General features: G+C 41.2%; 1 protein-coding gene across 1 annotated transcript in view; it reads right to left on the bottom strand.

Annotated features, from left to right (window-relative positions):
* Positions 1 to 14,898, bottom strand: part of SDHB (succinate dehydrogenase complex iron sulfur subunit B) — a 35,338-nt gene that overhangs the window by 15,080 nt on the left and 5,360 nt on the right. Inside the window, exon 2 of the mRNA XM_002811409.6 lies at positions 10,777 to 10,904. Within this exon, the coding sequence (XP_002811455.2) occupies positions 10,777 to 10,904 (128 nt within the window). The remainder of the gene's footprint in view (positions 1 to 10,776; positions 10,905 to 14,898) is intronic.

The raw sequence follows: 14,898 nt of genomic DNA, 5'->3' as shown, positions 1-14,898 counted from the left end.
ATACACACGAGATCTTTACAGCAGCATCTGACATATAAATCATAGTTTAACTATAATAATCATCATGCAGAAACTGTGATTCTACGGAAATTACTCTCTGAACCTCAGTTTATCTGTAGAGTTAATATTTACGCCACAGGGTTACTGTGAAAATTACATAAAAATATGTAATTTTCATAGTACCTAGCATACAGTAAGTGCTCCACAAATCGATTTTCTGGTTGCCACCCTGCCCCCATTCCACTCAGTAATTTTCTATGCATGAGATTAAAAATATATTTAAAAATATGCCATTTCCTTTAGTACTATCTGTATTTCATTTTTTTTCTTTTTTTTCTTGAGACGGGGTCTTGCTCTGTTACCCAGGCTGGAGTGCAGTGGCACGATCTCAGATCTGTAACCTCCACCTCCCAGCCTCAAGAGATCCTCCTGCCTCAGCCCCCCAGTAGCTGGGACTACAGGTATGTGCCACCACATCCAGATTAATTTTTGTATTTTTTTTGTAGAGATGGGATTTCGCCATGTTGCCCAGGCTGTTCTCCAACTCCTGGACTCAAGTGATCCTCCTGCCTTGGATTCTCAAAGTGTTGGGATTATGGGTGTGAGGCAATGGTGCGATCTCAGCTCACTGCAACCTCTACCTTCCAGGTTCAAGCGATTCTCCTGCCTCAGCCTCCCGAGTAGCTGGGATTACAGGTGCATGCCACCACACCCGGCTAATTTTTGTATTTTTAGTAGAGATGGGTTTTCCCATGTTGGCCAGGCTGGTCTCAAACTCCTGACCTCAAGTGATCCACCTGCCTCAGCCTCTCCAAATGCTGGGATTACAGGTGTAAGCCACTGCGTCCAGCCCATTATCTGTATTTGTATCAGCACTATGTAGACGTCCTTTCTGCTGGACCTCTGCTAACACTGGGAATTGGAAGCTTTAAAAACCTTTGCTCTTCTGATACTGGAGAAGTGTTATCGTTTTCAGTGTTTTAAACTGAGATTTCTAAATACTACATAGGTTGAATGTTTGTCATAAATTTACTAATTTTTCTTTATTTCCCAATTATTTATTGAACATTTACTCTGCCAGGTTCTGTTCTAGATGCTGGGGATGTAGCAGAGAATAAAAGAGACGAATACCACCTGCCCGCACAAAGCTCTGTTCCAGAGGACTCATTCTAGAGACTCAGTCTGTCCACATTCTTTGCCTCTGTTTACTGGGGTCTTGGAAATTTTTTTTCATGATCTGAGGCTCTCATATATTATATCTGTTGCTATTTCTGCTTCCTCCCTCACTGCCAATAGTAATTTGCTATTCGACTTCTAATTTTGCTAACAGAATTTTAAACATACATGAGTTAAATGTTTACGTTAATAAAGGTGGCCATTTTTTCTTTTATAACATTATCTATCACTTTTAAGCCTAAACAGACCACTGCCCTTCCTGAGGTCTGATAAATACATTTTTTTCTACTTAAAAAAAATGTTAAGTTACTCCCCTAAAACTGCAAAAACTGATTTGTCCCAAATCACTGACTAAATCCTCTTTTGCTTCTTATTTGTAATACCTTTCTCCCATATTTAATACTGGGACCTTAGATAAAATTAAGTCTGTTTTGTTGCTACATTTTTATTCTAATGATCTGCCTGTTCTTGTCCTAGCATATTTTAAATGACAACGTCTTTGTTTTTTTTACATTACAAAGGCTAATATTTGCAGCTTATAAAAATTTCAGATTGGCCGGGTGGGTGGCTCATGCCTGTAATCCCAGCACTTTGGGAGGCACTTTGGGAGGCCTTGGCGGGTGGATCATGAGGTCAGGAGATTGAGACCATCCTGGCTAACATGGTGAAACCCTGTCTCTACTAAAAATACAAAAAATTAGCCGGGCGTGGTGGCACGTGCCTGTAGTCCCAATTACTTGGGAGGCTGAGGCAGGAGAATTGCTTGAACCCAGGAGGCGGAGGTTGCAGTGAGCCGAGACCGCACCACTGCACTCCAGCCTGGGAGATAGAGCGAGACTGTCTCAAAAAAAAAAAAAAAAAAATTCAAATTAAAGTTAAAAAGTAATCCTGCAGATCATACTGGGACAGAGAAAAATATTAAAAAGTCAAAGTCTTTAAGCTGTTTCATGCTAAATTTCATAATAGGTAGGGCTCATTAAAGAGTACAACATAAATTTTCTCAGATTTTACATAGATACCAAAATTGTTTGATATTCTGGGTCCCTTGCATTTCTATAAGAATTTTAGAATCAACTTGTCAACTTCTGCAGAAAAGGCAGGTGGGATTTTGATGGGGATTGCAATGAATCTGGAAATCAATTTGGAGACCACTGCCTCCTTAACAACATTAAGTCTTCCAACCCACAAACAGGGCATGTCTTTCCATTTATTTATGTCTTCTTAAATTTCTTTCAACAATGTTTTACAGTTTTTCAGCATGTAAGTCTTTTACTTATTTGTTTTTTGAGACAGGATCTCACTCTGTCGCCCAGGCTGGAGTGCAGTGTTGTGATCACAGCTCACTGCAGGTTCGACCTGCCAGGCTCAAGCGATTCTCCCACCTCAGCCTCCGAGTAGCTGGGACTACAGGCGCAAGAAGGTCATCATGCCCAGTTAACTTTTTTTGTAGAGATGGGGTTTTGTCTTGTTGCCCATATAATTTGTTCCTAAGAATTTCTTTTTTGATGCTGTTATATGGAAAATAGTTTTTAAATTTCATTTTAGGATTGTTCATTGCTAGTGTATAGAAATCCAATTTTTGTTTTTTTAACAGTACTGACAGAGGCTTTTTTTCTAGGTAAGCAGGGTTTTACGTATATAAATATAAATACATATATAAATATATATGTATACACACACATTTTTTCTGTAGAGACTATGTCTAGCTATTGTTGCCCAGGCTGGTCTCAAACTCCTGGCCTCAAGCAATCCTCCTGCCTTGGCCTCACAAAGAAAGTGCTGGTATTGCAAGTGTGAGCCACCATGCCTAGCCTAGAAAAATACATTTATCTGCTAATATCTGCTACACGCCAGTATTTTCAGAAAAAGAATTATGCTGTTGTGAAAATGAAAGAATTTTTTTGTGTGTGTATACATAGCTACAAAGTAGGGTTTCAGCATCGGATTAGAAGGAAATAGAACTATAATTAAAACATGGTACAATATGAAATGAAGACTGACAGACATAGGTTGAAATAAACATGGACAAATTATGCATAATAAAAAACTAAACTACGTTTGATTTCTGTATACCAGTTTTGTGTCCTGCAACCTTGCCGAATTTGTTCATTAGTTCTAATAGTTCCTGGGGGGCAATGTCTTATATCTTCTTTTCTTTTTTTTTTTTTTTTTTTTTTTTGAGACAGGGTCTCCCTCTGTTACCCAGGCTGGAGTGTAAGGTGTGGAATCATGACTCACTGCAGCCTCAACCTCCTGGGTTCAAGTGATCCTTCCACCCCACCCTCCCAAGTAGCTCGGACTACAGGAGTGTGCCATCACACCTGGCAAATTTTTTGAGACACAGTCTTGCTCTGTTGCCCAGGCTGGAGTGCAGTGGCGTGATCTTGGCTCACTGCAACCTCTGCCACCTAGGTTCAAGCAATTCTTGTGCCTTAGCCTTCCAAGAAACTGGGATTACAGGTGTGTGCTACCATGCCCGGCTAATTTTTGTATTTTTAGTAGAGACAGGGTTTTGCCATGTTGTCCAGGGTGGTCTTGAACTCCTGGACTCAAGTCATCTGCCCGCTTTGGCCTCTCAAAGTGTTGGGATTACAGGCGTGAGCCATCGCACCCAGCCCGGCTAATTTTTTGTTTGCTTTTTTGTAGAGATGGGGGTCTCATTTTGTTGCCCAGGCTGGTCTCCAACTCCCGGGCTCAAGCAATTCTCCTGCTTCAGGCCAGGCACAGTGGCTCACACCTGCAATCCCAGCACTTTGGGAAGCCGAGGTGGGCAGATCACCTGAGGTCAGGAGTTCGAGACCAGCCTGACCAACATGGAGAAACCCCATCTCCACCAAAAATACAAAAAAATTAGCTGGGCGTAGTGGCAGGCACCTGTAATCCCAGCTACTTGGGAAGCTGAGACAGGAGAATTGCTTGAATCCGGGAGGCGGAGGTTGCAGTGAGCCGAGACTGTGCCATTGCACTCCAGCCTGGGCAACAAGAGTGAAAACTCTGTCTCAAAAAAAAAAAATTCTCCTGCTTCAGCCTTCCAAAATGCTGGGATTACAAGCACAAACCACTGCGCCTGCCTGAGGTTTTGTGTAAAAGATTATGTTATCTATGAGAGACAGTTTTACTTCTTCTTTTCCAATTTCCTTTTCTTTCTTTTTCTTGCCCAATTTCCCTGGCTAAGCCTCCAGTAAAATTTTGAATGGCTGATGTTAGCATAAATAGAATTATCTGTAGCCACTGAAATACACACACACAAAAATAGCATTTTGTATATTGACCTTACATCCTGCAGCCTTGCTAAATTTACTTATTCTTTTAGTTTTGTAGACTCCCTGAAATTTTCTATATAAACAATCATGTTGCCTGTGACTAGAGTTAGTTTAATTTCTTCCTTTCCAAGCTTACATATGCCTTCTACTTCTTTTACTTGCCTTTGATGGACTGGTTAGAACCTTCAGTACAATGTTGAACTCAAATACAGAGTGGACAACCTTCCTTGTTCCTGATCTTATGGGGAAAGTGTTCAATATCTCACAATAAAGTATGCTATTAGCTGTGATTTTCACAGTCTTCATCTGGCTGAGGAAGTTCCCTTCTTTTCCTATTAGCAGTTATTATTATTTAAGTAAAATTAGGACTATTTCTTTTAATTCAAATTCCTTATAGTTTTATTTATTCTGTTAAAATATACACACCGTGAAAATTATTTAACCCATTATCATTTTTAAAAATCATGAATGAGTGTTGAATCTTGCCAAATGCTTTTCTGCATATATTAAAGCAATCAAACGGGTTTTCCCCCTTTATTCTGTTAACATGGTGAATCGCATTGATTTTCAAATGTATTTCTTTATTTTTTCTTGTGCTTTTTCTTGCACTTAAAACAGCATATGGTTGGGTTTTGCTTTTTTTAAAAAAATCTATTCTGACACTGTTGGCTTTTTAACTGGGAGTATTTAATGGTTTTTACATTTAATATAGTTATTGATGTAGCCAGATTTAGGTCTATCATTTTACTATTTGTTCCATCATTTTGCTGTTCTCTTCTTCTTTTCTTATTCTAAGTAATATTTTTAGACTAAGTAAATATTTTTAAAAATCAATTTTAACTTATATATTGGCTTTTTAGCTATATCTCTTTGCATTTAAAAAAATAATTACTCTTGGCTGGGCATGGTGGCTCACACCTGTAATCCTAGCACTTTGGGAGGTTGATGCAGGAGGACTGCTTGAGCCCAGGAGACCAGTGTGGGCAACATAGCGAGACCCTGTCGCTACAAGAAAAAAAAAAAAAATATTGGCCAGGCATAGTGGTACATGCCTGTAGTCCCAGGTACATGGGAGGCTGAGGTGGGAGGACTGCTTGAGCCTAGGAAGTCTCAGGGAGGGAGGATTGCTTAATTGAGCCTGGGAGGGTGTAGTGAGCCATGATCGTGCTACTGCCTTCCAGCCTGGATGACGGTGAGGCCCTGTCTCAGAAGAAAAAAAAAATGTTACTCTAGAATTATACTTTACATAATTTACATCTTTAACTCTTTATAACTGTTTAGAGTTAGTATTGTGTAACTTTATGTAATGCAAGAATCCTGCTACATTATTGTAGGTCTATTTACCTGCTGTTCCCAGCCCCTACGCTATAGTTATCATATGCATTACATCTATGTGAGTTATATACTACAGAATACAATATAATAACTTTGCTTTAAACAGTCATATTAATTTTAAAAAAATTAAGAGGAAAAATCCTTTTATATCTACCATGTCCAGCACTCTTCATTCCTTTTCTAAGAGCCAAGTTTCCACCTGGTATTATTTTTCCTCAGCCTAACTTCCTATAGCATTTCATGTAGTACTGGTCTTCTGGCCATGAATTCTTTTCTTTTCTGTTTACCTGAAAATGTTTTTATTTCATAATCATCTTGAAGAATCTTTTTTTCTGAACGTGGAATTCCAAGCTGACAATTTTTCTTTTAGTACTTTAAAGATGGTATTTCACTGTCTCTTGGCCTCTAGTTTCTGATGAGAAGTCAGCAATCTTTCACATGGTTTCCTTGTATGTAACGTGTTGTTTTTCTCCAGCTGCTTTCAAGATTTTCTCCTATTTCTGGTCGTCAGCAACTTGACTTCATGGAACAGGGCATAGTTTTATTTTTATTTACCTAGTTGGGGTTCACTAAGCTTCTTGGATACGTAAATTATGTCTTTCATGGGCTCAGGAAATTCTTAGCCATGAGCTCTTCAAATAGATATTTATTTTGCCTTTTCTTTCTCTCCATTTTTTCTGGAAGTCCAATTACATATGTGTTACATCCATCCATCCACTCACCCATGCATGGTCTTACTCTGTTGCCCAGGTTGGAGTACAGTGGCACAATTATAGCTCATAGCAGCCTCAAGTTCCTAAGCTCAAGCTATCTTCCCGCTTCAGCATCCCAAGTAGCTAGGACTACAGGTATGTGCCACCACGCCTGGCTAATTTTTCAAAGAAAAAATTTTTTTGGTAGAGACAAGGTCTCACAGGTTGCCCAAGCTGGTCTTGGACTCTTGGCCTCAAGTGATGCTTCTGCCTCAGCTTCCCAAAGTGCTGGGATTACAGACATGAGCCACCATGCCTGTCCTAGACCTTTTGATGCTGTTCCATAGATCACAGGAGCGCTTTCCCTTTTCAAAAATCTTTCTTTTTCTTAAGAACAGATAATTTCAGCCGGGCATGGTGGCTCACGTCTGGAATCCCAGCACTTTGGGAGGCCGAGGCGGGCAGATCACTTGAGGTCAGGAGTTTAAGACCAGCCTGCCAACATGGCGAAACCTTGTCTTTACTAAAAATACAACAAATTAGTTGGGTGTGGTGGTGCACGTCTGTAATCCCAGCTACTCAGGAGGCTGAGGTGGGAGAATCACTTGAGCCTGGAAGGCAGAGGTTGCAGTGAGCCAAGATTGCGCCACTGCACTCCAGCTTGGGTGACAGAGCAAGACTCCGTCTCAAGAAACAAACAACAACAACAAAAAACTAGATAATTTCTATTAATATTTTTAAGTTTGCTGATTCTTCTTATTGCCATTTCCAATCTGCTGTTAAGGCCATCTGGTAAATTTTCCTTTTCAAATATTGTATTTTTCAGTACTAGATTTTCCATTTGGCTTTTCAATAGTTTCCACTTCTCTACTGAAATTTCCTGTTTCATTATGAGCATAATTTCCTTTATCTATGAGGAAATTTAAAAATTCTTTAAATTCCACTGGGCGCGGTGGCTCATGCCTGTAATCACAGCACTTTGGGAGGCTGAGGTGGGTGGATCACGTGAGGCCAGGAGATCAAGACCAGCCTGGCCAACATGGAGAAACCCCAACTCTACTACAAAAATTAGACGGTGTGTGATGCGCGCCTGTAGTCCCAGCTACTCAGAAGACTGAGGCAAGGGAATCGCTTGAACCTGGGAGGCAGAGGTTGCAATGAGCCAAGATTGCACCACTGTACTCCAGTCCAGGTGACAGAGTGAAACTCAGACCCAAAATAAAAAAAAAAAAAGAAAAATTAATATGCTGTAGAGAATCTGGATTGCATTATGTTTTTCTGAAAAGTGTGGATTTTAAAATTTTACACAGGCAATTAATATGGCTGAACGCAAGATTTGGGCAGAGTTCATGAACAGCATTTAGTACTCCTCCTTTGCGTTTCTCTTCTTTCTAGGCTTTCCCCCTCATTTCCTAGTGGTTGTGGAAGGCCCAAAATGTGTCTTCTCATTATTCAAGCTAAGATTTTTTTTTTTTTTTTTTGAGACAGAGTCTCACTCTGTTGCCCAGGCTGGAGTGCAGTGGTGTGATCTTGGCTCACTGCAACCTCCGCCTCCCATGTTCAAGTGATTCTCCCCCATTAGCCTCCCGAGTGGCTGGGATTACAGGCATGTGCCACCATGCCTGGCTAATTTTTGTATTTTTAGTAGAGATGGGGTTTCACCATGTTGGCCTGCTTTGGCCTGCCAAAGTGCTGGGATTACAGGTGTGAGCCAACGCACCCAGCCGGATTGTGGTTTTCCATCCAACTGTTAGTCCTGTTACTTCCCATGCCAACTTGGACTTGTCCTCAGCAAAATCATGTAAGAGTAAAATGGTAATTTGTCCAATGCCATTTCATTCTTCCAAGTATCAACTCCCCTCCGATGTCTGCCCACTCGTAGTCCTTCTCTACCGTTCAGGCAGTTGTTTCTTATATTTTTGTCCGGAGTTGATAATTGTTATTTGTAGGAGGGTTAGTCTGATGAGAGCTACTGTGCCAAAACTGGAAGTGAACCCAAAGATTCTTTAAATTTTTTATCACTAAAAAAATAGTTATGGGCCGGGTGCTGTGGCTCATGCCTGTAATCCTAGGACTTTGGGAAGCTAAAACGGGTGGATTGCTTGAGCCCAGGAGTTTGAGACCAGGCTGGGCAACATAGTGAAACTCAATTTCTACAAAAAATACAAAACTTAGCTGGGTGTGGTGGCATGTGCCTATAGTCCCAGTTACTCAGGAGGATGAGGCAGGTGGATTGCTTGAGTCTGGGAGGTTGAGGCTGCAGTGAACCGTGAGCATGCCATTGCACTGTAACCTGGGTGACAGCGAGATCCTGGCTCAAAAAAAAAGTTAGGAATTTAACTCTTCCAGTTTTAGCCACATTCTCTAAGTTTTGATTTGCAACGTCTTTACTTTCTAAGTATCTGGCAATATTTTTTACGTTTTCCTGATCAAATAGGTAGTTAGAAATATATTTTTTTTGTAGTTTCTAAGCAGTAGGGTTTTTTGTGTTGTTATTTTGTTTGTTTGTTTGTTTGTTTGTTTTTTGAGACAGAGTCTTGCTCTGTCACCCAGGCTGGAGTGCAGTGGCGCAATCTCAGCTCACTGCAACCTCCGCCTCCCAGGTTCAAGTGATTCTGACGCCTCAGCCCCCCAAATAACTGGGATCACAGGCACCTGCCACAACGCCCGGCTTATTTTTATATTTTAGTAGAGACGGGGTTTCACCATGTTGGCCAGGCTAGTCTTGAATGCCTGACCTCGAGTGATCCACCTGCCTTGGCTTCCCAAAGTGCTGGGATTACAGTCGTGAGCCACCGTGCCCAGCCTGTTTATATTTTTAATATGAATTTAGTTTTATTGTATTTTGGTCTAAAAATGTGGTCTGTGCAATTTCTATTCCTTTGAATTTTGCTAGGGACTTTTGGTTGCTGAGTATTTGAAAATTTTGTCTATTTAAGAAAGTTATATATCAATTAATGTTACCTCATTAACAGCACTTATGTGTCATCACAGACGGTCAAAATAAGCATTTAGAGTATTCGTGGTATTCAAACTTTTTTTCTGGTGCCACAGAAGCTTTTGTTTGAAACAAATAAAACACTTATTCACTTACACATAAAATAGATCAGAGAACAGTTCTGGTTGTATAGGGGCGTGGAGTGGAGCAGCAAGAGGCTAGAGACTAACTTGCTAGATTCTTTCTTTTCTTTGGCTAACTGTGGAGTTCCTTAAAAGTGAAAGATGTTGGAAGAAGAGTGGTTTTGAGAGATGCAATGTGAAGAAGGACTCAACCTGCTGCTGCTGCTTTTGACGATGGAAGAAGAGGCCAAGAGCCAAGGAGTGCAGCAGCCTCTAGAAGCCTGGAACAGCCCTCAGCTTACAGTCAGCAGAATGACAGGGACCTCAGGCTCACAACCACAAGGAACTGCATTCCACCAATAGCACAAATGAGCAGAAAATATTTTCCTCTAGGCTCCAGAAAGGAATGCAGCCTGCTGACACCTTGATTTTAGTCTGATGAGACTATACCAGTCTTTTGACCTACAGAACTATAAGATAATACATTTAGGTTGTTTTAAGTCACTAAGTTTGTGGTAATTTGCTCTGACAGAAATAGAAAACTCACACACAAGTCCAATTTTTAACATTTTAACCACATCCCTACCTTGTCCATTAGAGGCAAGTTTCTGGCGGTTCTGTTATTATTATAGAAAACACAGGTCCAGATGTATAAGATATAATCAATACATTCAGCATTAAAAAAATGGTAATATACTAAATGACTTTAAATACTGTGCATAAAATTAATTGTACCAGTATTTCTAGAAATTTGTCATACTTTCATTTGGGAATTATTTTGGTATTATTTTTCTAAATCAGGTACCAACCTCTTTTTTTTTTTTTTTTTTTTGGAGACAGAGTCTCACTCTGTTGCCCAGGCTGGAGTGCAACGGCATGATCTCAGCTCACTGCAACCTCTGCCTCCTGGGTTCAAGCAATTCTTGTGCCCCAGCCTCCTGAGTGGCTGGGATTACAGGCATGAGCCACTACATCCAGCTAATTTTTGTATTTTTAGTAGAGATGGGGTTTCACCACGTTGGCCAGGTTGGTGTCGAACTCCCAACCTCAGATGATCTGCCCGCCTGAGCCTCCCAAAGTGCTGGGATTATAGGCGTGAGCCACCGTGCCCGGCCCAACCTCGTCCTCGTTTTAAAAACAGAGCCACCAGATGATCTCGGATTTTTAAGCCTTCCAAGGATGTGAAAAGCATGTCCCTAAATCAAATCAAGAACTCTCCTTCAATACCTGTCTTTCACAGACATACTCACTTATTAAGGTCAACTTCATAAGTCTGCATATGAGGTTTGTCTCCAGCCTTGTCTGGGTCCCATCGATAGATGGCAAATTTCTTGATACGGGGAGCTGCGGCTGCAGCTGTCTGGGTTCCTCGGGAGGCCTGAAATTTTTAAAAGTTCACAAAAAGGAAAAAAAAAAATTACAAATGCAAGATAATTCCATTTTGCTGGCACAACAGATGTAACGCTGGATATAAACTCACATATTACTGATACATAATCTTCTTGGAAAAGGCAGTCATTCAATATCCAACAAGTATTAAGCACCTATCATATGCTAATATAGCAGACATGGTATTAGGGGCTAGTGATACAGCACTTAATAAAATACACAAAAACCTTCATCTTCACAGAACTTACTTTGTAGTGAACAAGAGTTAAATTAAACATTCACAATGAATATAAAGAGTGATACTGATGGGAAAGTACAGGGAGCTCTGGATGAATACAGCAGAGACTTCAATGAGTGAAGAGTCAGAGAAGGCTTCCTCAAATGACATCTAAGTGGAGGCTTGACAAACCAGAATTAAGGGGAAGGAGTGTGAGGTGTGGTCTGAGGGTGGTGGCTCATGCCTGCAATCTCAGCACTTTGGGAGGCAGAAGTGAGAGAACTGCTTGAGCCCATGAGTTTGAGACCAGTCTGGGAAACATGGCAAAACCCCATCTCTACAAAAAATAAAAAAATTAGCTGGGTGTGGTAGTGTGTGTCTCAGGAGGCAGAGGTGGGAGGACTGCTTGGGCCCGAGAGGTTGAGGCTGCAGTGAGCCAAGATCATGCCACTGCACTCTAGCCTGGGCAACAGAGTGAGACTCTTTTTCAAAAATACAAAAGAAAAAAGAAAGAAAGAAAAGACTATATTCCAGGACTGCTAATTTTTAAAATAAACTGATATAGAAAAGTAAAAACTCAGCAGGTTAATTGACTAATTACAAAAAGATGCAGTGGTATTTATTACTGAGGCAGGAGAATAGGGTTTGGAGACAGGGAGCCTTCACTACAGCCTCTGATTCATCTTGGGCCAAGTCTTCATTTGCATAGGGTGTAACCTATAGGAAATCCGTACAGGGTACTTTAATCCCAGAAGATTGTGCAGCTGGTGCTCTTGAACCACTTGCTTGATCCCACTCCTACTCTGTGGAGTGTACTTTCATTTCAATAAATCTATGCTTTCGTCTTCTGTTGCTTTGTTTGTGTGTTTTGTCCACTTTTTTGTTCAATATGCCAAAAACCTGGAGGACTTGTGGTCAAGACCCTCTACCAGTAACAATATTTCTTGGTAAAGTGTCCCGTATTAACTGAAGCTGAAAATACAAACATCAGCTAACAGTAGAAAAGAAGAAAATATATGAAGAAAATGAAAGTTAAGATGAAAGCTATGTTTTACCTTATCACCAAGCTGGCTAAAATCATCAACAAAAGGAAAGCCATTTCTACAAATGTTTTTCACCAGGAACCCCATTTTGTAAACCGACATGAACATCTAATGCCACCTTGTGGTATTTGGGAGGAAGTGAGAGGAAAGATTCCTGAAGGTATCAACTCCAGTGGACTTTGCTTGTTTAATGTCCCATTTTTTTTGGTCTTTTTTCTGTGAGATTTAATAAGGTATAATTCATTATAATAAAATTCACTAATTTTAAGGGTATAATGTGATGAGTTTTGACAAAGCAATGTAATCCTACCACAATTACAACAGAATATTTCCATCCAAAAAGGTCTTTTGTGCCCTTGATGGCAAACGAAAGTCCCCTTTCCCTACCCTCAGTAACTGATCAGCTATCATCACAAGTCTGCCTTTTACAGAATTCATATAAATGGCATCATATAGTACGTAGTCTCATGTCTAGCTTCTTTCACTCAACATAATGCTTCTGAGATTCATGTTACTGCATATAACCATAGTTAAATGCTTTTTTAAAAAAATTAACCTATTTATTTATTTATTTTTGAGACTGAGTTTCACTCTTGTTGCCCAGGCTGGAGTGCAATGGTGCGATCTTGGCTCACCACAACCTCCGCCTCCCTGGTTCAAGCGATTCTCCTGCCTCAGCCTCCCGAGTAGCCGGGATTACAGGCATGTGCTACCAGGCCCGGCTAATTTTGTATTTTTAGTAGAGACGTGGTTTGTCTATGTTGGTCAGGGTGGTCTCAAACTCCCAACCTCAGGTGATCTGCCTGCCTTGGCCTCCCAAAGTGCTGGGATTACAGGCGTGAGCCACCGTGCCTGGCCAACCTTTTAATTTTTTAATAATTACAGATTCATATGCATTTATAGAAAATAATACTGAGGCCAGGTGCAGTGGCTCACACCTGTATCCCAGTACTTTGGGAGGCCAACACAGATGAATCACTTGAGGTCAGGAGTTCAAGCCCAGCCTGGCCAACATGGTGAAACTCCGTCTCTACTAAAGATACAAAAATTAGCCCGGTGTGGTGGCACATGTCTGTAATCCCAGCTACTCGGGAGGCGGAGGCAGGAGAATCGCTTGACCCTGGGAGGTGGAGGTTGCAGTGAGCCAAGATTGCGCCACTGCACTCCAGCCTGGGCGACAGAGTGAGACCCTGTTTCAAAGAAACAAAACAAAACAAAGAAAATAATACTGAGACTCCACATACTCTTCTCACCTGTAATCCCAGCACTTTGGGAGGCTGAGGTTGGGAAATCACCTGAGGTCAGGAATTCAAGACCAGCCCAGCCAACATGGTGAAACCCCGTCCCTACTAAAAATACAAAAAACGAATTAGCCAGGTGTGGTGGCATGTGCCTATAATCCCAGCTACTTGTGAGGCTGAGGCAGGAGAACTGCTTGAATTTGGGAGGTAAAGGTTGCAGTGAGCTAAGACTGCGCCACTGTATACCACCCTGGGTGACAAAGTGAGACTCAAACTTAAAAAAAAAAAAAAAAAAAAGAGAGAGAGAGAGTTTTGCTGTCACTGATTGTGCAGTGGCATGATCACAGCTCACCGCAGCCTCAACCTTATGGACGCAAGTGATCCTCCCATCTCAGCTTCCCCAGTAGCTAGGACTATAGGCATGCACCACCATGCCCAGTTAGTTTTTTTACATTTATTTTTGTAGAGATGGGGATCTCACTATGTTGCCTAAGCTGGTCTTGAACTCCTGGCCCCAAGTGATCCTCTGCCTGGCCCTCCCGAAGAGTTGGGATATAGGCATGAGCCACCATGCCAGGGCCCACATACTCTTTACCCAGTCTCCCCAACAGGAACATCTTGCAAACTGTAGCACACCACCACAACCAGAATACTGACAGTGCTAGTCAAGATATGGGACATTCCCATAAGCACAGGATCACTAACATTGCCCTTTTATAGCCCTGTCCACTTCCTCCTACCCTCCCTCCCCTGTACTCCTTAAGCCCTAGCAATCACTAATCTGTTCTCTACTTCTCAAATTCAGTCATTTCAAGAATGTTATATCAATAAAATCATCTGGTATGTAGCCTTTTGGAATTGGCTTTTTTCATTCAGCTGAATTCTCTGGAGAGTCATCCAAGTTGCTGTGTACAGCAATAGCTTTTTTCTTGTTATAGGTGAGTAGCACTCCAAGGCATGATGTACCACAGTTTGCTTAACCATGTAACTACTGAGGGACATTGGGGGTGTTTCTAATTTTTGGTGACATGAATAAAGCTGAGATGAACATTTGTGGACAAATTTCTGTGTGAACGTTAAGTCTTCATTTCTCAGGATAAACACCCAGGTGTGTAATTGTTAGGCTGTATGGTAGCTACAAGTTTAGTTTTTTTTAAGCAACTGACAAAACTATTTTCCAGAGTGGGTGGCTGCTGTGCCTGAGGCAGGTAGTAGGGTAAGTGGGACAATATGCCTTTTAAAAAATGGGGCTACTTCAAGTTTTTACCTTCTAATTTGGACATTTTTATTTTTCATTTATTTTTTAAAATATTTATTTATTTATTTATTTATTTTGAGACGGGGTCTCGCTCTTGTCTCCCGGGCTGCAATGGTGCGATCTCGGCTCACTGCAACCTCCACCTCCCGGCTTCAAGCGATTCTTCTGCCTCAGCCTCCTGAGTAGCTGGGACTACAGGTGCCTGCTACCACGCCGAGCTAATT

Source organism: Pongo abelii, chromosome 1 (genome assembly GCF_028885655.2).
Source record: "Pongo abelii isolate AG06213 chromosome 1, NHGRI_mPonAbe1-v2.0_pri, whole genome shotgun sequence".
Taxonomy (NCBI): Eukaryota; Metazoa; Chordata; class Mammalia; order Primates; family Hominidae; genus Pongo; species Pongo abelii.
The sequence above is the reverse complement of the archived record's forward strand: the minus strand, read 5'-3'. Positions and strand labels throughout refer to the sequence as shown.